General features: G+C 37.0%; 1 protein-coding gene across 3 annotated transcripts in view; it reads right to left on the bottom strand.

Moving 5' to 3' along the window:
• LOC134541615 (basic helix-loop-helix ARNT-like protein 1) overlaps positions 1 to 22,438 on the bottom strand; it is a 453,028-nt gene that overhangs the window by 45,693 nt on the left and 384,897 nt on the right. For all 3 annotated transcript variants that reach the window (XM_063385164.1, XM_063385175.1, XM_063385184.1), the window contains 2 exons: positions 21,118 to 21,226; positions 18,840 to 19,079 (listed from right to left, as the gene is read on the bottom strand). In XM_063385164.1, coding sequence (XP_063241234.1) covers positions 18,840 to 19,079; positions 21,118 to 21,226 — 349 coding nt within the window. The remainder of the gene's footprint in view (positions 1 to 18,839; positions 19,080 to 21,117; positions 21,227 to 22,438) is intronic.

Raw genomic sequence — 22,438 nt, 5'->3', positions numbered from 1 at the left:
ACTCCCAGAAAAGTTATATGGGTTCCATACCATTGTTTCTCAACCATGATTATTTTCCATGAGAAACGAGGCGGACATTGCATGATCCAGTGGTTTTTAACAGATATTTTGTAATTATTGGTATTTTCTATACAGCAAGTTTCTATGTAAATAAATCCAGTTTCCATCATTGAATCTACAAGGTCGACACTGTCTGATCCGAAATCTTTGTTTTTTGAGTTGTCAATTTGATTACAACTTCTAGGCCCTAGTGAAATTACACACGGATTGATGTGATGAGAAATTGTATCATATTTACTATGGGGTCATAGTAGATTTTTCACCTCAATTTTTAATATATATCTATGCATTAGATGTCTAAGTATGTATTCCATTTTGTTTCAGAGTCCAGTTAGTGCGCTTTTAAGTTTGGTTTAATATTGAGATTGTTTTGACATTTTTGTAATAATTTCTTTTATCGCTGATACTTTTCTTGAGAATATAATTTTATTAATTAAAGTCACAAATAATGTTCAATTTTCCCCTCATTCATTAATTTAGTTGCTACTCCATTGCTGTATCATTATCATAACCCTTCATTGTCACTAACTACGTTAATACCTAACACATGTATATAATTATTTACATACAATAATTGTTAACCACATAACAGATCATCTAGGTTGCTCGGCTTTTGGGTTATAGCCACATTCAAAGGCATAGGGTTCGCCGACATCTCGGCCCATCTTTAGAGCAGCAGTCTCCTACTGAGGGTCTTGGAAGTTCTCAAGCTCAAGAATTAAAATACTCTCAGGGAGGTAAAGGTATAAACCATAAAGCCATGTAACCTCAGATAAAGGCCACAAATACCTGAGATCCTTATTAGTTGTATTTTTAAAACTGTAAAAGTATTTTTTTTACTATTGATACATTGGAATTTTTTTTGTAAATGGAGCTAAAATAATCAAATAAAATTTCAAACTTTTGTAAATTTTTACATTTACATGAAGACAACTGAATCACTACAAAATATTGCTTGCACTAATTCAGGGTTCGGATTATTTCACAGGCATTTAAGCTTCATGTTGTCCCAGTACCTCCAGGAGTTAAAGTTATTTATAAACCGTTCCCTGAATAGTTTTTTTTTTTAGTTTTAACTATGCACATTAATAAGCATAATAAAACAAGATAAAGTCAAATTATTGAATATTCTATTATCTTTTCCATGGTTTGAAAAAAATTTATGGTTGAATGAAACATCAATTATAATATAAAATTAAGTGCAAATTATCGAGAAAAAAATACTCAGCATTATTTCGGGAAATGTATTTCACATATGAAAAATATAGTACAAAGTTACAATATCTTTCTTGCAGTAAGTATTACAAACTATACCTTGACAACTGGTTTGTAAAAGTACATAGGCCTAAGTGTGTGTTCCTGTGTACAACTCTCCGAGTCGGGAGCAGCACTGAGCGCAGGGCGGGAGAAGTGGAGCAGCGCTCCCCGGGTTCGAACTTGGCCCACTGAACTCGCGCGGGTTCGTAGACAGCTCGCGACCAATTAGCGAGCGCCGCGGCCGCCCTCGTTACACCGGGGCTCCGCACGAGGCACGAGAAGCGGCGCGCACGTGCTAAGTGGACCAGCGAGCGGGACAGCAGGAACTCCTACGTCCGAAGCAAAACAGTGAAGCTGAGTCATGTAGAGAAGCCCGGAAATTACACGGATTCATTTCGCGACGGGCTATGTACTCTCTGCCTTCATATTGTTGACGCTGGTCGCGGAGTCGGGAGGCCATCGGCCATGGACCCTTCCCACCCCCCGGCGAGAGGTGTGTGCGTCAGTCAGGTGAGGGGCGACGCGCCGTCCATTGACGTAAGGCATGCCGCGCGTGCCTCTCCCGGATTACAAGGGTCCTCGCTGCCCCCTCCCCCCCTCACCACAGCAACATATTGTCACTGACCCTTCAAGCGGTCTGGGAATCCTGCGGGCTTACACAGGATGCCGCCGCGCATGAAGTGCGTAACATCGAGCCATCCTGGATGTTTCGGGCGTCGGGTCGGCCGGGATGACGCGGCATATCACAACCACTCCCGTACATTCTGGAAGGACGACCCAGGGGCATATAAGAGGCGACGCCGGCCTCCTCGGCAGTTTCGAAAGTTCTGAAAGTAGCGGAGAGAGTCTCCCCCTCAAGGAGTGATTCTGGCGATACCCGTGCGATCAGCGAGAGTTGAAGAGGGCAATTGGCCCTTGCTGAGCGAACCGGATCTATCGGGAGGCGATACCTGCGAGAAGGCCTGCGGGCTGATTACGAGCACACACTTTGCGTTATAAGTTGCGATAAATAACGAAGGTTTGCGAAGAATATCGCAGGAACCAGCAACGTGATTACGAACACATCGTGTTTCGTTAAACTTCGAATATTGATGACGTTGTGGCGGTATATATCGCAAACTTTGATTACGAGCACACTTTTCAAGTGATATTTATCGCACCGGAGCTACGTTATATATCACGGGCATTTCAAGTGGTGATACGAAGCGATTGTGAGGTAAGTGATATAATTACTCTTAAAAATAATGTCTTCCCGTCCTAAAAACGGCATTATAATCGCACATTATTGTTTTAAATATAGTCGAGTACGATGTAAAGCGATGAAGTTAAACGAAAACAATTGTTTTAGGTTAGCGTGTGTATATTTAACACGCGAACATTATTTTTAACATGCTATTTCTGTTTATTAATTGTACCATGAAATCATTGTTTTCAATGCATAGTTTGTGTGGAATAATTATGAAGTGGTTTAAATACGATCAAAGTAGGTAAGAAGAATAAATAAATGCCGTGTCATAGCTTATCAAATTAATCCTAACCTAAAGAGCGATATTATTTACACGCACATTATGAACATAACATAGCTATAAATAGTTCAAATAGGCTGCTTATGCATATTTTGTGTTTGGGTATTTGCTCAACCGTTGCCTACGAACGGCTCAACATGCATTTTTGTTTAATCTGTGCGCTTGTAGACTTCAGACAGTAAATGGTATATTTCTCTATTTAGTTTCAGAAAGCTATTTCCGGCCTCCTTGTGTGTTCAATTGTGCAAGAAATTTTTAATTTGTGCTCATTCATTTACATATTGGCTCTAATACCTAAGTGTGTTAACATTGGTAATTGTTAACAAGTGGGGCTGATCATAAAACAAATAACTTGATGAATAATTTATTTAGGAATTCCCCTCCTTAAGCAGGATGATTCTATTAAATAACATTTCGAGCTTTTATATAGGGGAGGCGAGGCTTTATTATAAAAATAAGTTTATGAAAACGGTAATTTTGAGTTCCTATTATTTACCTTGATACTTATTTCTGTTGAGATATTTCAAGTTGTTTACTGTTTAAATTGTTGGTTATGTGTGGTTAGCTACACTTCAAATACTGCAAATCTATTCATGTCTACATTTGGTTAGGTTAGCTGCATTTTAAATATTGTATAATGAGGTAAATCTGGTGAAAAGCTACTTTTCCATATGTTTTTTTTTTTAAATTTATTTATTAGTTTTCAGACATTGATTCCAATAATTAACATAGGCTATCAATACTGTAACATTGTTTTACTAATGGAAAATTAAGCTTACCTCACCTAACCAACCATCCACACATATTTTGTAGTACAATTAATGTAACTAACCTATCTTAACTAACCATTCACACAGATCCACACTATTTTTTTTGTTATTTTTAATTCATCTAACAAACTTAATGGTGGGAATGGCTGGTTTGATTAGGTTAACTACAAATACAGTACTTGAAAGTAGTGTAGACAGTTTATTAGGTTATGGTAGTTATATTAAATATACTGTGAACTCATTTTAACAGTTTTTAAGAATTATATATTGTAACACAGCTAACTCTAACCTAACCAACCACACTACAGTTTATACCTATTATTTTTGTTGGTAACATAACTTAAGAAACAGTTCACAAAATCACACAGTATTTTTAATGTAGCTTACTTAAGCCAACCAATCATTCTCATGTATTAAATTTTTTGATTTACCTAACCTAACAAGCTATTAAAATGGCATATTTCTAGTTTAACTGCTTGAAGAATTACAACACACTCATGGAGAATTGTTGGAAAAGAAGTCAAAAAGTTAAAATTGTTTTTAGAAATTAAAGAAAAATGAATGCAGTTATGCATTACATCGAGGAATATTAGCTCAATAATACCATATTAAAAATTATTTCTATTAATCAGGCCCTCTTGTTAACAATTAGTAGCCTACCAAACTATATTACACTAATTTAGTTAATGTTTGAAAATATTTCAGGTTCTACACAATGGCCTTTGCTGCCTTTCTGCTAAATATCGAACTGGAGGAGAAGGCAGAGAAGATTGTTAAGAAACCATCAAAATCCCTTCGAATTGCCAGATTGCACCCTCATAGCAGTTGGAAAACCTTAGAAAATGAAGAAACATGAAGAAACAAGCTATGCAATTTAATAAATACTTTGTTATCAAGTTTGTTGCATTTATTAAAGAAATTGTGAAATGAAAATAGTGTTCACTCATTTCCATGTTACTTTTGAGTATAACTTGGATATTATATTAAACACATGTTAACGTTTTGTTTTCTGGTTTCAGCAGATGTTCTCATTGTCCTGAGAGAGTTGGCAGTGGCTTTTTTGAACCATTGTTTTTTTTTGTGTGTAAAAAATAGATACTGTGAATCATTTAATGATAGGTTGTTATTTAAAGTATATCTCATACATACATGTGCTGCTTCATGTTTACAGGTTTTTTATTTAAAAATTTTGCAATTTCAGACTTTGTTTTGGTTTTAAACGAAAAATATTTACAAAGAGTGTATTATTTAATAGCTCAATTATTTCCATGGATGGTTATAATTAAACAATTATTAATATTAACTATTAATAGCCTGTCCAATAAAAAAATTAATGCACATGTCTGTAAGGATACAAAAAATGATTTCTTAACACAATATTTTCTCATAATTGGCAATTTTAGCACATGCTTCCAGCATGCCTTTTAACTTTTCTTTAAGTTCTTTGATGCATTTTTAATCAAATTGCTTGTTACCATTTCAGAAGCACATATTCCCAATGCTTCTCATCAGCTGCCAGCTGTCTTTCTTGAATGTTGTTTATTAGCTGCCAGCTATCTTTCTTGAATGCTGCTCTTTTTTTTTATTATTTTTAAATTGTACTATTAATCATTACCAGTATGAATTGTATAGGTTACACTAGGTATTATAGAGGCAGAGTTATAATAAAGGAGGTGCTAATAACAAAGCACACATTCTATAAAGTATGCTGACTAAAAGTATTATCAAGGTTTTTCCAGTCAAAGATTTCACAATGCTTGTATATAACCATTCTTTACTTTTTTTTTTGTGTAAACAAGATATAACATGGAAGAATTTCATTAGGCTAGCTGACTATCAATGCAAGTTCCAGCAGGTACAACTGCTAGTTGTTGCCAGTGAGCCCATTTGTATACAGTATAGACATTGTTTCATGTGGATGAATATAAAAAAAATATTTTGAACTAATTTTTATTATTGTAAGTTTATGTTTATTGAGACCGAGACAAGTACAAACAAATTAAATGGCACACATTGCATTTAGTTAGATAATTCAGGAACAAATATTGACTTAGTATGATTCATCTTGCGATAAAGTTTGGTACAGCTCCATTCCTTGCACCTCCCCAGTCAACACTCTGCATCTTATGAATTGTTATCATCACTCACTGTTCTTATCTTTCTATTTATCATCAGAATAACCAATAACCATTAAATCTGTGCTTAGATGTGTGTGAATATTAAAATAAGCAATTTTTGAGATAGTATTTAGAGATCAAATCAAATGTTTCTTAAAATATGTGATGAAGACTTTGAACAGCTTATTTAACTATATTAAGTAAAATTTAACTTAAATAAAAGACTAATACAGTAAATTAATATGTAACTGATTGTGACTGATGGCTATTATAACAAATATGCATAAAAAAACTCTTAGGTTTCTTGGCTATCTTATGAAAACACAAGGATTGTAAGAGGTCTTGTTTTAATAATAAACCTACCAGGGGTATATGTAGGGGCAAGAGGAATATATGCCTTCCCCAAAATCCTAATAGAAAAATCTATATTCCCCCCCCCCCTCAAAAAAAATAAAGCCAACAGCAGGCTAAGTGCTTTCTATACAGGGTGGCCACCGACCCGGGAAAAACCGGGAAACCTGGAAAAAGTCTGGAATTGGAAAGGACCCGGGAAAAATCTGGAAATAATCTTGAATTTTACTAGTCATTAGGGAAAAGTTCGTTTGTGTGCCCCGCTTTTACACGCAGCGTCTGACTTTCAAGAAACTGCGTCGGCTTTAGTTTCGAATTTAATTAATTTTTCAGCTGTTTATTTACTATATCTATGTGTTTTACGACTTAACGGGAAGTCAAAACATTCATTTTACGTATTTGAAGACGTTCGTGTTTTCGTACCTGTACTTGTTCTAAATGACTAACGAAAAAAAAAAAAAATACTTTACCCAGGTCTACCACCATAAACATCGTTTCTAACAGTAATACGCTCCACGAATGCGTGGGTAATACAATGGTAGTACATGAGTTTGAATTCAGCAGTTGGTTGCAATGATCGGTCGTAGGAACCAATGACAAAATTATATGCGTTCTTATATTCTTATTGGCGTATTGCGCAGTTTTTTCGTTTGTGAGGTATGAGGAGGGTTTAGAAGATGGCGATGGTGCGTCGATTGTTTAGCGGAACACGAACGTGAATAATTTTTTGTTTGTAGTTTTTGGAAGCATGAGTATCTTGTAGCAGTGAATGCAGGAGGGAGGTTAGGATCATGTCAACGATATATTCCTGTCGCTATGAGGTGGAGTTTCCGTGGGCCACCGAGGACCCTAAAGACAAAGGTAGCGCAAAGTGCAAGATCTGTGCGAAAAGTTTTAAGTTAGATACTATGGGCAGAGGTGCCTTTTTAAGCCACGCCAAATCGAAATTTCACCAAAATGCGAAGTCATGCCAAGATAGAAATATGTACGTTACTGCATTTTTTTCCACTCATCCTGGTCAACACCATGAAGCTGTTCCGTCTTGCAGCAAAGGTAAGTTACAGTTACTAGTGTTTTATTAATATTTTTGTTTTGTGTTAAATAAATGCTTGAAGAGTCTATTGAACTCTATAGATTTAATGAGAGTGCCGAGTGTGTGCATTTGCTTACAATTTATTTGAAATACAGCCTATAGTTTCACGTTGTACAGTAAACGCCCGGCACATCGCGCCCCGATTGATCGCGGAATCGAGTATATCGCGAGTCAAATCATGTCCCCCAATCAAAAATGAATAATTTAATAATGAATAAATGGTTGCGAGCAGAATAGGGTCAACTCTAAAATTCGATTCCGGAAGTAGGGGAACTATCATGACACATTCGATGAAGGTAGGTATGAAAGTAAATAAAAATGCGGCAGTGTTGGTAGCCACATGCGATAATTGATTTTGAAAAAAAAAAATAAGCAAAGGTGTGGCAACAGTGTAACATAGAAATGCCGGCAAATGTTTGGTAGCTGAATAACAGTCGGGGCACATTGTAGGGAAAGACAATATGACTATGCAAGGTTAGGTAAGTAGGAAATATATTTAAATGTAAAATGCATCACCCGAAGACATTTTTCAGATGTTGAAAAGAAAGTGAAAGGTTGGTTAGATTAGGTCAGCTACACAAAGAAAAATTAAATTAAAAATTTGCTACGGAAAAAATAGTTGTTTGATTACCCGAAAGTATTTTGTATCATTTTCTGAATGGTACTGAAAAAGAAGTGAAAGGTTGGTTAGGTTAGGTCAGCTACATAAAAAAAATTAGCTAAATGTAAAAACGTTATTTTAATATACGAAAGTATTTTGTATCGTGTTCTAGAAGGTATGGAAAACAAAGTGATAGGTTGGTTGGGTTAAGTCAGCTGCATAAAAATAATGCTTATAAATAATACATAATACCAATAAAAAATAAAATGAAAAATAATTATCAGATAATTGTTATGCTGTGGCGTTCTAGAACATTTGCGATTAGGTCAGCCATGTAAGTGCCGTATGTTTTAGTGTAAGGACATTGAAGGTATATTTTTGCTCGTAAAAATTAAAACTGTGTCGGATAGTACCTGCTATACCAGTATTTGTTTGCTAATTATTCTCGTTCTCTGTGTGTCTTATATGCAGTTTGAATGTTTTTAGACTAAGTTTGCACGTTATATTTCTCGAAACCACGTCTATTGCTACATTTTCTTTGATACAGAAAAAGTTGTATCAGAAAATAGAGTTGAGCGGATGGGTTATACTCTATTTTCCGATACAGTTTTTTTAAGGAAAATATTTTTGTGAACGTGGCAACTTGTTGGAATCGTGAAATATAACAGTTTGTACAAAGCTACAAACTGCGTAAAAGTAACACAGAGGAGAATAATTAGCAAAATAGAAGACTGGTATCGCAAAATAGAGTAGACGAGGTGGGATTAAACTCTAGTATGCGATACTGTAAAATAAGTTTATGCGCAGACATTTATTGCATATTTATTGATTTTATTCCTTCCCCAAGGTAGGGAGCAGACAACAGTGTGCATGTTCCATTGTTTCAGGTATTGCTGCACGACATGAACAAGCGAATCATGTCGATCCTGATCAGAAGTCATCTGTAGATAACTTGGTATCAACTATCGATACCAGCGAGACTCCAAATCGAAATGTTCTTCAAAGGTTCCTTTTGGGGGAACATATTACGAGGGCGGAAATTTTGTGGGCTCTTCACACTATTGTTGGTCACACATCACTTCGTAAAGCAGCTGAAAGTGTATCAGTCATGAAACTCATGTTTCCTGACTGTGCGGTCACTCAAAAAATGGAGTTGCAGCGTTCGAAGATTGGTTATCTAATTAACCATGGCATAGCTCCATATTTTGAAAAAGAATTGAAGGAGCTGGTAAAAAAATCATCTGAAATTGTTATTGGTTTTGATGAAAGCCTAAACAAGGTTGTTCAGCGTGAACAAATGGATATACATGTCCGCTTCTGGGATGAAGAACTCAACATGGTGCAGTCTAGGTATTTCACGTCAGTTTTCCTAAGCTCTACTCGAGCCCAAGATCTATTGAAGGGACTCAAGAATGTTTTAGGACATGAAAATTTGAGAAAAATTATTCAAGTGTCCATGGATGGGCCCTCTGTGAACTGGAAGCTATCTAAGGATCTAGTTACTGAATTGCGTGAAGAAATAGGTCGTGAAGGTTTTGACCTAATCAACATTGGCAGCTGTGGGCTTCATGTTGTACATGGTGGGTTTAAAGAAGGAATAAAAGTGACAGGATGGTGTGTAGTCGGGTTCTTAAGAGCGCTTTATTATCACTTCAAGGATGTTCCTCTGCGGAGAGCAGATTTCTCATCTTGCACAGGTTGCACTGTATTCCCCCTTAAATTTTGCTGTGTGATATGGGTGGAAAATAAGAAAGTTGCTGAAAGAGCTTATGAACTACTGCCACATATGAAGACTTATGTTGAAGCCATCGAAAAGCAAATAAAGGACAAAGTGAAACCTAAAGATTCACACTTCAAACGAAGTTTTCCTGCTCTTAAAGAATCCCAAAATTTCAAGATTATTTGTAGTGCTGTAAAGGATGAGATGATGGGTGCCAAACTGGCCTTTTTCACTGCTGGAGCATCACTTGTAGAACCCTTTCTACGAGAATTTCAGAGTGATGACCCAATGGCACCATTCTTGCATCAAGAACTTCAGGCACTCACAACCACTGTGCTTAAGAGAGTTGTTAGAAAAGAGGTTATCGAAAGTGCTCAATCAATTACAAACATTGACTTGTCGAAAAATGAAAACCTTCTGCTGGCAAATCAGGTGGACATTGGTTTTGCAGCTACAGATGCTCTGAAGAAGGTACGAGGTCAGCTTGCTGAGAAGGTTGTGCTACAATTTAAAAATGACTGTAGATCATTTTATGTTGGCTTCCTTCAAAAGGTTCTGCAGCGTTCTCCACTTGCATATAGTCTTACTAGACAAATCTCCTGTATCAACCCTGAGTTGATACGTAGTAAACCAAACCTTGCTGAGAAAATAATTAAAGCATGCTTGGAACTTCTAGTTGAAAAGCAACAGATCCCGGGGTCCACCGCTGACAAGATTCTGCAAGAATACCAAGAATTTATCCAGATAGCTTCCGTGGGAGAAGCCATGAAGTCTTATCATCGCCAGAATCAGCGTCTAGATTTGTTCTACGTGCAGGTTATGGTGGAATCTGGCAAATCATTTCCAAGTTTACTACTATTTATCAAGCATTTGCTTATTCTTTCCCATGGAAATGCTGCTTTGGAACGTGGTTTTTCCGTAAATTCGGATTGTCTGGTTGAAAATCAAACTGAGGATAGTCTTATTGCACAAAGAATTGTGTATGATGCTGTCATGAATTCTAAGGGTGTGCAACATGTGCAAATCACTAAATCGCTTATCCACTATGCAAGGAATTCTTGTGCGCGTTATAAGGAGCATCTGGAGAGTAAAAGAAAGAAGGTAGAGGCTGAAAAAAGTGAAAGGGACAAGAAAAGAGAAGCTCAAAAAAATCTAAGGGAACTGGAGGCAAAAAAGGCGAAAATAATGAATGATGCCTTAAAAGAGGCAGCCCTCATTGATGAAGAAATAAAAAAACTTTAAATGGTTCATGTGTGTGGAAAAGTGAGAATTTTTGTATCAGCGATTTTTATTTAAATAAAATAACACTTTATATCAAGAACACTTCAAAATACTTCAAAATGTTTTTGTAATTTGTTCACTGATTAGTGAGTATTCTTGGTTTTAATAAATTCTTAAAGTGATTATTGTTATAGTGTCCTTGATGTCGGTAAACAACATTAATCAAAACAATTGAAAAACTATTTCAAAATATATTTTTTTGCCACATATATGTCAATTTTTTTAAACCTGGAAAATCTTAAGAAAACCTGGAAAAATCTGGAAAAAGTCTGGAATTTGGTTTTAATAATAGAGTGGCCACCCTGTCTATACCTACCACTTTCCTCCTCCCCATCCCCCTTCCTCCCTCATAACAAAATTCTGCATACACTTCTGAGTAGAACAACTTCAATTTTAATTTTTTTTAATATGAACTATTAACACTTCCATGTTCATGCAAGTCATTTTTTTGTGTTTCATTTTAAATGTAGCACACCTCCAATTTCTCTCTGTCAACTTTCAGGTATTAACTACTTAATTTTCACCACTCTTATTTTAAACCCACTACACCAATCTCAAACCAAATTGGAAGCATACCAGTATTGAAAAAAATATATATTTAATTTTCAAATAAATATTTGGAAAAGTATAGGATAAACAAAATGCATGACTACCACAATATAATGTCTACCAGAGGTTGAGGGACAAAACCACCTTCTAGAATCTACATCATTCCCAATGATGATGCTGTACCGAAGATTTGGATAATTCTCTGGTCAAGGCTGCTCAGAAATATAACTTGGATAATATTGCCAGCTGTTATCTTAGCAGCTATTGCTTAAGCTGCTCTTTTTATTACAGCATATATCATGTTGATCCATTACTGAATTTAAAAAAAAATGGATTAAATAATTGGTATGCATGTACATAAGAAATTGTTCAAACTGAATATTATTTTACATATTAAACCATCAATTTCTAAACTTGCTGAGAAAAAGTAATCTATTAATTTATCTTAATGGGAAAAGGGGGGGCGGAGAATTAAAATTATTGAATATTTCAAGACAGTTTTTAAAATAATTGCAGCATATTAATAATTTACATACATGTTGGATCATTAACCAACTTGAATGCCATCTTGAAAACAAAGTTGTTTACTCAGTACTTATTCAGTACTTACTCTAATTACTCAGTACTTAGTTTCACTTGTTTAAGTCATTGGTGAGATTAAATTAAACAGCAATTAAAAAAACATAGCAATGAACTTTCATATCCTCAGATTATAAAAAAAATACTGTTCTTACACTGAAAATTTTCAAGAACTGTTCCATAATAACTGTTTAAAATGTCAATCTTTTTAAATTGAAACATTATGGGCCTAATTTTATCCTTAGAATATGCAACCTAACACACTGAAGAGTTTAAAACAGACTTCAAAAAATGAAAATACAAAAAGTAGCCCATATCTTCTCCATTGTAATTGAAGGCTGCTGCTTACATAAAAATTGTAATGCTATATTCACTAAAGAAAAAAATAATAAGAAAACTAATATTTTGCCAATGGTAATGGTTTTTAATGTCCCTAAACGTTTGTTAAGCCTCTTTTCCAGTTAAATCCACAGATACATGCAAGCTTCACATTCATTATTTGAAGAAAATTTGGCTGCAAACTCTCTGTGGCTCTTAATAAACCACACCATGATTTCTGTTGGGCAGCAGTAACTTTACCAGTGCCACTCTAAGGCTTATTTTAACTGAGAACACAAATATTCAACACAGTGTCCTCTTTAATAGCGGCATGTGCACTCTAATCAAGAAAACCACAAATTTAAATAATTTACTGTAATTAAACTTTACCAAGTGTACGAAGGGAGTAAAAAATGTTTGAGTGACCTATGATATAAATATTAGCAAAATTATTTTTATTTACGAATGGTACTAATATCTTGGAAACATTGTTTCAAAACACTTGTATATAAAATCCACGAAAGCACATGAGTATTAAAATATATTTATAAAATTTTAACTGATTAGATTACATAAACTAGAAAGCTCACCGCTGGAAATATGTTAAAAAGTGTTGTTTTTATTAGGTATGCTAATAACCACATATATGTATAACTTTGAAGTATAAGGTTATGATTTTACACAAGCACACCAAACTTGACTAAATATTTGTTAAATTCCATTCTTCATATCATATCAATAATAGGTAAAATAAAAACAGACACGGGTTCGTGGTAATTAGTTGTTCCTTTAATTTTGTAACCTGTAGAGTGGCCTCATTTTCATTCTATTGAAGTTTAAACATGCTTCTCGTTCGATGTTTATGTTTACATGGCAAGACGCAGTTAGCCACAATGACGATGCGAAATCTTTAACTGCATTTTTAATTTAAACTTCTACGAAAAAGGCAGCAAAAAAGCTTTAAATACTTTATTTAAGAAATTAGTGCATTAAAAAAGATTATTTTGTTCTCAGTAACACTAAGTATTCATGATTCACTTACAAAATAGTCTGTTCGACGAACATATTAATTGTTCAATTGTTGCTTGTCCTCTGACGTCATGGATTCGTATCGCAGGTTAGCGTTACCGTGGAAAATAACGAAACGCATATCGCAAGGTGGGTCGTAATCACCAAATGCGATACGTGTTTCGTTACCGCGTGAAGAATAACGCTAGTCGTCGATGGTGTTCGTAATCAGCCCGCTGGCGAGCCAGTCGGGTGCGACGAGCGATAGTCGGGGACTGTACTGCGGCGCTGCGTGGGTGAGTGTGCGAAGGAAGCGGACAGAAGAGCGAGCCACTGTCGATCCAAGCTCCAGTTGAAAGTGTTAATGTTTCAATGACCAGTGTAAGACTAATTGTTGTGGACAGAAATATTTAGAGGTTGAACATTTTGTCCATGCTGTCGTTTTGTGTTGTCCATAATACTTGTTTAGTTTCATCGTTGGTTCTGTTTGTCCGACATCAGGTTATTCAATCTTGTTTGCTGTAATTGTTTTATCTTCATTGCTTTTTTATTTTCGAATTTTTTCCATGACAAACAGTGCAAAACTGCAATACCATATGTCCAAAAAAAAACTGCAATAAATCCAAATTCCCCATTTCATGAATCATTTAAAGAACGTAAGAAAAACATGTTATAAACAATTAAACGTGGTTATTTTAATAATTTATTTTAGATCATGAGTACAAAAAATAATATTTTAAGCAAAAATATTTATGATCCACCCTCTTAAAACACTGCGGGGGGTGACGGGAAACCACAACGGAATCAGTTCGTCACGAGAAGCTCCCAGCGGCTCGGCGCTGTGCTGGAGCGACACGCTGTGTGACGAGCCACGCAGAGTCCATGCGCACTCACCCAGCACGCACGCGTTTACAACACTTCATTGTCTACTTCCACAGCATCGCAGCATGTTGATGGGATATTGCTAAAACTGAACACGCTGATTGGCCACTTACTGTTGAATCAGGAAAGGAAACTCCAGTCTCGTTCTAATGACCGGTCCTAATGCATTGCCATGCTACATACAGGCAATTTAACAAAAAAAAAAAAATAATTTACTGGCTGGCCTTGAAACGGTGATTATATGTAATACGCTGTGACTGTGTGGCTCATTAATTCATACAGTATGTAGTACATAATTACTCTATTAGTGCTGTATGTGAGGAAAATAACCCAGCCTTGCATTCCTAATAGACTCAGAGGTGTTCACTGGCTCAAGCATAGCACAGCAAGAAGTAAAAGTAATCAACTGCGACTGACGATACTAAAGCAAAGTTTTAACATGAGTCGTGTATTTCCAAAACCGGCCATTTCCACAAAAAAAGAAAAAAATGGTTTTGTTCTAGAAAATCAAATTCCATGGTAACCCACAGCGAATAAGGAGCAGTTAATTACAAAAGCGTCCATATTCATTTAATAAACCGTCTTGAATGCCACATCATGGAATTGAGTACACAGTTTCCTCGATTTCTCGCAAAACTGTTCTGAGGGAGATGGACAGTTTTGGAAATACACGATAAGAAAATATAGCTGCAGTTGAAAGAAACATGCTATGCTCTATTTAATGTACTTTTCACGAAACGATTTCCAGACCAGCTTTGTGTTAAAACTTTGAACCACTGACTGTGTTTCTGAGTTGGCCGTTTTTTTTCTTCTTGATATACATGTCTACTGTCAGCACACCAATCACAGCCATCCAGTGCGGGAGCAAAGGCGTCCTGAATGGTCCGGCCATACCTTATTACAGTTCAATTGGCAATAAAATTATTTTGCAGAAAAATACATACCCCTAACTATACTTAATGTTTCCCGACCATTGCGAGGGGGGGCACGGACAACGATCTTCAAGGGCACTTCTGGTCGTTGTACAATTGAAAACCATACCTATTCAGTTTTCCATGGTTTCCCTAAACATTTCCGTCCATAGCTGGAGCGGTGTTTCAACTTGTGACTGACGGGTAGTCGGTGACGGCTGTGTTGCGTGGAGGGGGGTGGGGGGGGGGGGGAGGCTGACGCGTTCTGCGATCGGTCGAAGCCACTGCGCAGTCGGAGGGTCATTACACTGAAAATTATTTTTTTTTTGTAAATGGAACAGAAATATTCATGTAAACCTAAGATATTTGTACATTTTTACGTTAGCAAGAAAACGAAAAACATCACATACACTACAAAATAGTGTTCGCAGTAATACTTGGTTCAGATTCTTACCCGGGCATTTATGCTTTGTGTTGCAAATCGTTAACCGAATAACTTTCCAGTGTTAACTGCGCATATTAATAAGCACGGTAAAAAAAAAAGTTAAATTGTTGAGTATTCGCTTATCTTTTCCAAGGTTCAAAAATATTATGCTTGAATGAAACATATATTAAAATTAAAATAAATGATGCGCCAATTTTTGTAAGAAATTCTCAGTATTATCTCTTAAATGTATTTCATATTTGCGAAAATAACCTTAGCCGTGTGTTGTTCAAAGTTACTTTCTTTTAGTATTAAAAACTATTTCTTGGCTACTGGTTTCCAAAGGAATCCTTCACATGTGGAGCGTAGACCGGTTCATAACTGCAGTTCCAATGCAAGTCACGTCAGTCAGGAAGCAAGCCCGTTCACTCTGAAGTGAACAGTACCCATGGGGGGCATTTGTCCCTCATTTGTCTTCATGCTTGGAGATGTGATTATATTTTATTTGTTAACTTTGGTAAATTGTATTTTTTTTAAGTTAGTACATTGTTTTACCATGGAAATATACACGTAAACCTACATGAAAATTAATTGGTGACATTCGTTTGTACACAGGTTACATATAAAAGCTGTCCTAGAACTCATCGATAAACCGAAGAAAGTTGATAGACCAAATTAATTACGTGGATTTGGAAAAAAAAAATTAAAAAAAGTGTAGTAGTTTTTCAGTGATAGGTATTTTTTTATGAAAGTTTTAAAATCTCCACCCTGAACAAAATTATTAGAGTTCAAATTTTTGTTGCGCAATCATGAATAACTCTACTATTGATGACAAATGAAAATAAAATCAAACATGCTATACTTTGCAGGAGGGGGAGTGTAAATTATTTGCATGGCTAATGTGGCAAGAAATTTTAATCGGGTAACTTTGACTATTCATAGGTACTGAAACAAGAACTTACAATGATAACTTAGCCATTTATTTGAAAAGATGGCTAGTTAGCAAAGTTTATCTGCCAGTTTTCCACGTGTGACGTCATGCCGGCATTACATGTTGTAAACGCGCAGTTCTGCCAAACGAAGTCTCCGGTACCAGACCTGAGCCGCGGGACCTCAGCACACCCTCAGTTCGCTGAGGTGATCGTCCAGTCCCGTCAGTTGCTTGCAACATTCCGCGATGGACGCTTCGGAAAAGGGAAATGCACGAATCCCATCCCGAGCTGTAAGATTTGGAGGATACTAGCAGTGAGTTAAGAGGCTGCCGCGTAAGACGTACTGGTGGAAAAAATAAAAGTAATTAACCCACAAGCTAGTCGTGAAGCGGTAACAAAAAAACGAACAAACTTCGCTCATCTTTCTGGGAAAATTGAAGAAACTGGACCAAAAATTGAGCTGCAGTTGTTTATTCTTCCGATCAGGGTTCAAATAAACTGACAAGATAAACTGGAGTGTATAGGGTTCTTTGCTCACAGGTTCAGACTTGTTGCTTCAGGGGCCCGCCTGGTCAGGGGTGTGAGGCGAGATGGTAAGTGCGACGCTCGGCGGTGCTTCTAGCGCGGTGTCTGGCCCTGGACTTGCGCGCAGTCTTCACGTCGTCACAGGGAAACTACGATATTGAACATCGACTGAAAGATATGGCGGAGAAATGAAGATGGTGTGATGCAAGTCCCTTGGGTGCTTTCAACAATCTGTACCGGACGATTCATCCATAACTATTATTCTGAAAACACGCTTTGAAAATTAAGAGTTTAAAAACGCAATACGGAAAGAGAACCACTTACCCGTCCTCGGAGTAATCTTAAATGCTCTTCACAAACAACGCCACTCCGCGGAGAGTCCTCTAGTTGTCAGGTTTGGATTGCTATGTGAATAAAGGCTGTTAAGTGGCATTTCAGGGTGTTCCGAGTTGAATAAACAAGCGGGGTTGCGGTCGGGGCGTATGAATCCGCGCTGTGTGCTGAAGGCATATTCAAAAACAATGAGGGAGAAAAAAACAACTGAAAAGATATTCAGGAAAATTGATTCGAGCCCCACAGCTCTGCTGTTTACTCGGCGCTCTTTGACTTCACAAATTCGTTGCCTGGATTAATTGGTCATTTTTACTCAGGTCCGCAAATGCCGCTCGATAATCAGTCCCCCGATCTCTGAATAAAAATGAACGAATGTGAAATTGTTTGGAGCTGTTTTAACTGTTATTTCACAGATGTGACGTAGTTTTAAAAATATCGTTTCGAGAGTAAACAGTGACCCGTCTAACATGAAAAAATTATAGTTTCCTTAAGGACTTAACTAATTATGTAACTTTTATGGAACAGTATGACTATAAATCAATAATGCAAAACACTTAGTACGCTAATTTTTTAACGTGTTTGCGGGTAGCGAAATTAAGGGGGATTAGGCCTCGCTAACTTGCAATTTCATATATTTTTATACCGTTTGCAATGAAGTTTACGAGCTATTTTTTTTTTGGTTTGACATGGCATAGAACTTAGCTTTGGCTACTTGCTGAAGTCAACACTTGTGAACTGGTATGATTATTATGATAATTATGATAGTTGTAGTCGTCCGCGTGAAAAAAAGTTATTTCCTCGCAGCGCTTACAGACTAGACCCTATTTGGAGTAATGTGGTTGCAAAAAGGGAAATATGAATTATGCCATGACGTGCCAAAAATTGGAATAAACAGTTAAAAAAATAATATTATAGCACAAAATATGGCAAAAATCCAAGATGGCGGGGCCTAATCCATCCCCTTAAGTAGATCTACTTTTCTTAGAGTTAACCACATTAGTAAATTATCTACCATAGCATTAGCTACTCTAAAAATAAACATCTGAATATAACAAAACAGAGTTGAAATAGGCAAGTAATATGTAGGCACCAGCATGAACTCCAAACACTTGGCTCACAAATAAGTCCACTGGCTACTGCCACAGTTTACCTTCCGGCCGGACTGCCTGTTACTGGGTCACTTGAATTTCGCAATGTTTTTGGTTTCCTGTCCTTCGGGGCTGTCCAAACTACATGCGGGCCAACGAGACAGCAACTTAATTAGGAGCCTGTATTTCTCGTAAAAGGATTTCGAGACAAGCTAAAAGTTAAAACACTGTGTCATGTCAGTATTTCTTGACAGGGCGAGTTTATTTCAAGTACACACCTAAAAAAAATTTTGTACTTTTACAAAAGATTTATTTGGAAACCAGTTGTCAAGAAATAGTTTTGTATTTTTGAACAATACAAACTACAGTTATTTTTGCATAAATTAATACGATTTACAAGATAATACTGAGTATTTGTTAACGAAAATTGGTAGGCCTACATATTTTTTATATTCGAATTGATGTTGCAGTGAAGCAGTAAAAAGATAATCTAGTTATAGGAGGATGCAGGCACCTTCGCGCGGCAGCTGCGGCACCCGCAGGTGTCCCTGCGCGCGCACCAGCTCGTACTGCGGCGCCTCGCCGCGCGACGCCGCGCGCTGGCTCAGCCGCAGGTGGAAGCAGCGCTTCTGGCGCTCCGTGGGCGGCGGCGGCCCGTCCGGCACGGCCACCACCAGCCCCCCGCCGCTCTGCTGGCTGCTCGAGCTGGACGCGTCGTCCGAGCTGCTGTCGTCGGCGCCGCTCGCCGCGCCCGCTGCGCACCACACACACACCCCACCTCGCACTTCACCCAACAACAATACCACACAGCACACCTTCACAACCGTGCTGCGGGAAACCAACGCGGTTACGTTAACGTTCAATAACACCACTCTAATAAACACACAGCACTCACTCCTTCACCGTAAGTAGCCAACCCCCAACTATTATATAATTAAAAAAAATATCGATCAATTAAAACACCTTTATATAAAAAAATCTTAAAATCAGTTTAACGTTTTATATGTAGGTTAAGTAGGCTACTTTCAAAAATGTTTACCTTCTAGTTACATGGAACGATGGTGCACACTATATTTCAGAAGTGTCATTTAACTTGTCTGTTTTTTCGTGATAAATATATATAACACTCCGTAATTTCGCAACCGAACAACTAAATCAATAATAACTATATAATCTGTAAAACTTGGCAGCACTGTGTACAGTTATGGCCACGGTAACAATTTTTTTTGAATTATTAATCAAATGTGGGGTTTGCAAAGTTGTGCATTAAATAATAGGTATGGGGCAATTTTACCCCCCCCCCCCCCAGCCCTCGACACCGACCCGCAAAAGAGATTGGTGTTAGTCGACAAGAATAACACTCGGTACTTGGAAACCATAGATATCGCAGCGTGATGTCCGACTGTTTCAAAATTCGTGGTAGGCCTACATACGTTAGAGGACGCTAGAACACAACTAGACAACTCAACCGATGGAGCTCTAGAGGGCGGTATGTGTTGCATTATGAAATGATGAGAAACAAGACTGACAGAGGCTGAATGACAGGACACGCTCTTTTCACGCCAGCATTCCGTTTGCAAACTAGACACTTTCACATTTTCCTCACAACTTCCGACATAGCCCTCCGGTGCCATTTTCTTTTTTCACAACAACCAATTCATATATATATGATCAAACAGTGGAATGACAAGTTAGGGCCTTACAAAGAAATCTCAAAACGGGCATAAAAGAAGTGTTGTGTCGCTACGGGCAGTGCAATAAAATCGAAAGCCTACATTCAGCCCGAAATAGACAGGTTGCCGTAACTATCCACTATCTGCTTCGTTGCAAGTCGTGTAAAAACAAGATGAGAATGCAGAATGAACAGCGGCGGCGGTGACAAATTACTCGCACACGAAATATGCATACAAGAGTGATGCAATGTAATTTCTAAATGGAAACTTGTGTTGTAATGACTAAACGTGAACCTTTGATGATATTGCAAGAGAGGGATTGTCAATGGCACTCAGAATAACGGATGGAAAAAGTTTTGCACATATTTATCGGTCCTTCCATATATATATATATATATATATATATATATATATATATATATATATATGTGTGTGTTAAATATCGGCTAAAAAATATCGATAACTCCTATATATCGGGTTATCAGTTTATATAAACTTTTACTCTTGCTTTGCTTGTCATTAAATTTATATTTGAGTACATGTAATATTGAGTTCTTTGTACATCCAATTATTTCTAAAGAAATTACCTAATAGTATATGTTCGGCTCTTATCAAAAAAGTGATTACAATGAGTAATTCTTCAATTTTCAATTTTTATGTGTTTTCTCCTCTTATTTTTCAACGGCTTATTTATTTACAACATTATATATATTTTTTTACTAATTTTAAAAGATTTTTGTTTTGTTTTTAGACTCCTGAAGATTTTGAGCAAACAAGAAGTCAACAAACATGTAAATAAAACTAAGAAATCAAAAAATAAAATAATAACTTAGTTATATATTTATATATATTCTTAAAGATTAGCCTGAAACTGAGAGTCAACATTAGTATCTTTACATTTTATGGAGTATACTGTAAGGGTATAGAATCTACGTAGGGTTATTTATTTCTCAAAATTATTTGTAAAAACATACGTGATGTATATTATTTGTTAAAATGTGATATTATCGGGACAACATGTCAATACTACAAGTATTCTGAGCTGATACATCGCCACACTGTCGCCATGACCGCTTGGCAAGGCTGCAGCTGCAGCTGCAGGCGTGGAGAGCCACTCACCGAAGATGTCCGGCGCGGAAGGATCTGGGTCCGGGGTGAGGTTCCTGGTCAGCTCGGCGTGGTCCTCGGGACAGGTGATGTTGTACAGCGACTGGCCGAACAAGTCATTCTGCGCGACAGAGAACACACGTCCGTCAACCACGTCAGTCAACGTCATTACACACAGGAAAAATAAATAAACGTTTTTGTGGACACCACGAAATATCTGGTGAATATTGAACATGACAAATAATTTGTCGTCTCAACGAAACAACATTATAGCGACAGCCAAAACATGGTCTCCAACATGAAATTATAGTGACACACTACTATATCCTGGATTTAATTTGTCAGTACAATTTATACCTGTAGAATGGTTGGTAAAAATAAATTCCTAACTTAAACACAGCGTGTTTTGAAGTTTAACTATTTTGCTGTCTGATAAAAAGGTTTATTATTGTTTTATAATTTTGTAATAAGTTTAATTCAATTCATTAGGTTAGTTCGACTCCCGCCAGCAGCATCCTGCAAGGACGTAAATTGCCGATACAGTGTTACTGACTGCATTAAATGTAATATTTAGCTCTTCCTTCAATGCTTTGCCGTAATCCTGAGTTGAGCTACGTCATCCACCAAACAACTGAATACTTACTGATGATAAGACAGTGATGATATGACAGTGGTTCGAAAGATTCTAATTACAGTATACCGTTTAGTTATTTTATATTATTTCCCCCCCCCCCCACATGATTTTCGTTGTCAGCTCAAATTTTTGGTGGGGTCCCCTAACCCACAATTTTCGTTTTCGTTGTCAGCCCAAAATTTGGGTGGAGTCTATGTTGACAAAATATTTTGTGGTGAACAATTTTTTTTTTCGTACCTATACTAGGTACAGGATCCAAAGCACGTTCTAAATTTTTATCACATGAAAGTTCTCTTACATTAAAATTGCAAGTAGCTATTGTGGATTTCAGATACACAACAAGGAATATATTATAATATAATTTTGGGATTTACTCCTGACAGCCATTCCTGCCAACATTGCACTGCACATGTTCCAACCGACAAAATTTTATCACCAGAAGTTTCACGTTTTAGCACCATCTTGGCCGAAAGAGCTGAATTGTTGCCCGTTGGATGGGCAGCCCTTCAGGATTTTTCTGGCAATGGTTTGTTTGTACAGCGACTGGAAGGGCAGCCCATCCAATTTCTGAAAACATGTTTCTTTAAGTGTTTAAATAATCCTGAAAACTTGCCCCTTGGAAGGGCAGCCATCAGGATTGTTCTTTCAGTAATGTTTTTGAAAGGTTGTCTGAATTGTTGCCCCTTGGATGGGCAGCCC

Source organism: Bacillus rossius, chromosome 1, assembly GCF_032445375.1.
Source record: "Bacillus rossius redtenbacheri isolate Brsri chromosome 1, Brsri_v3, whole genome shotgun sequence".
NCBI classification, from domain to species: Eukaryota; Metazoa; Arthropoda; class Insecta; order Phasmatodea; family Bacillidae; genus Bacillus; species Bacillus rossius.
The sequence above is the reverse complement of the archived record's forward strand: the minus strand, read 5'-3'. Positions and strand labels throughout refer to the sequence as shown.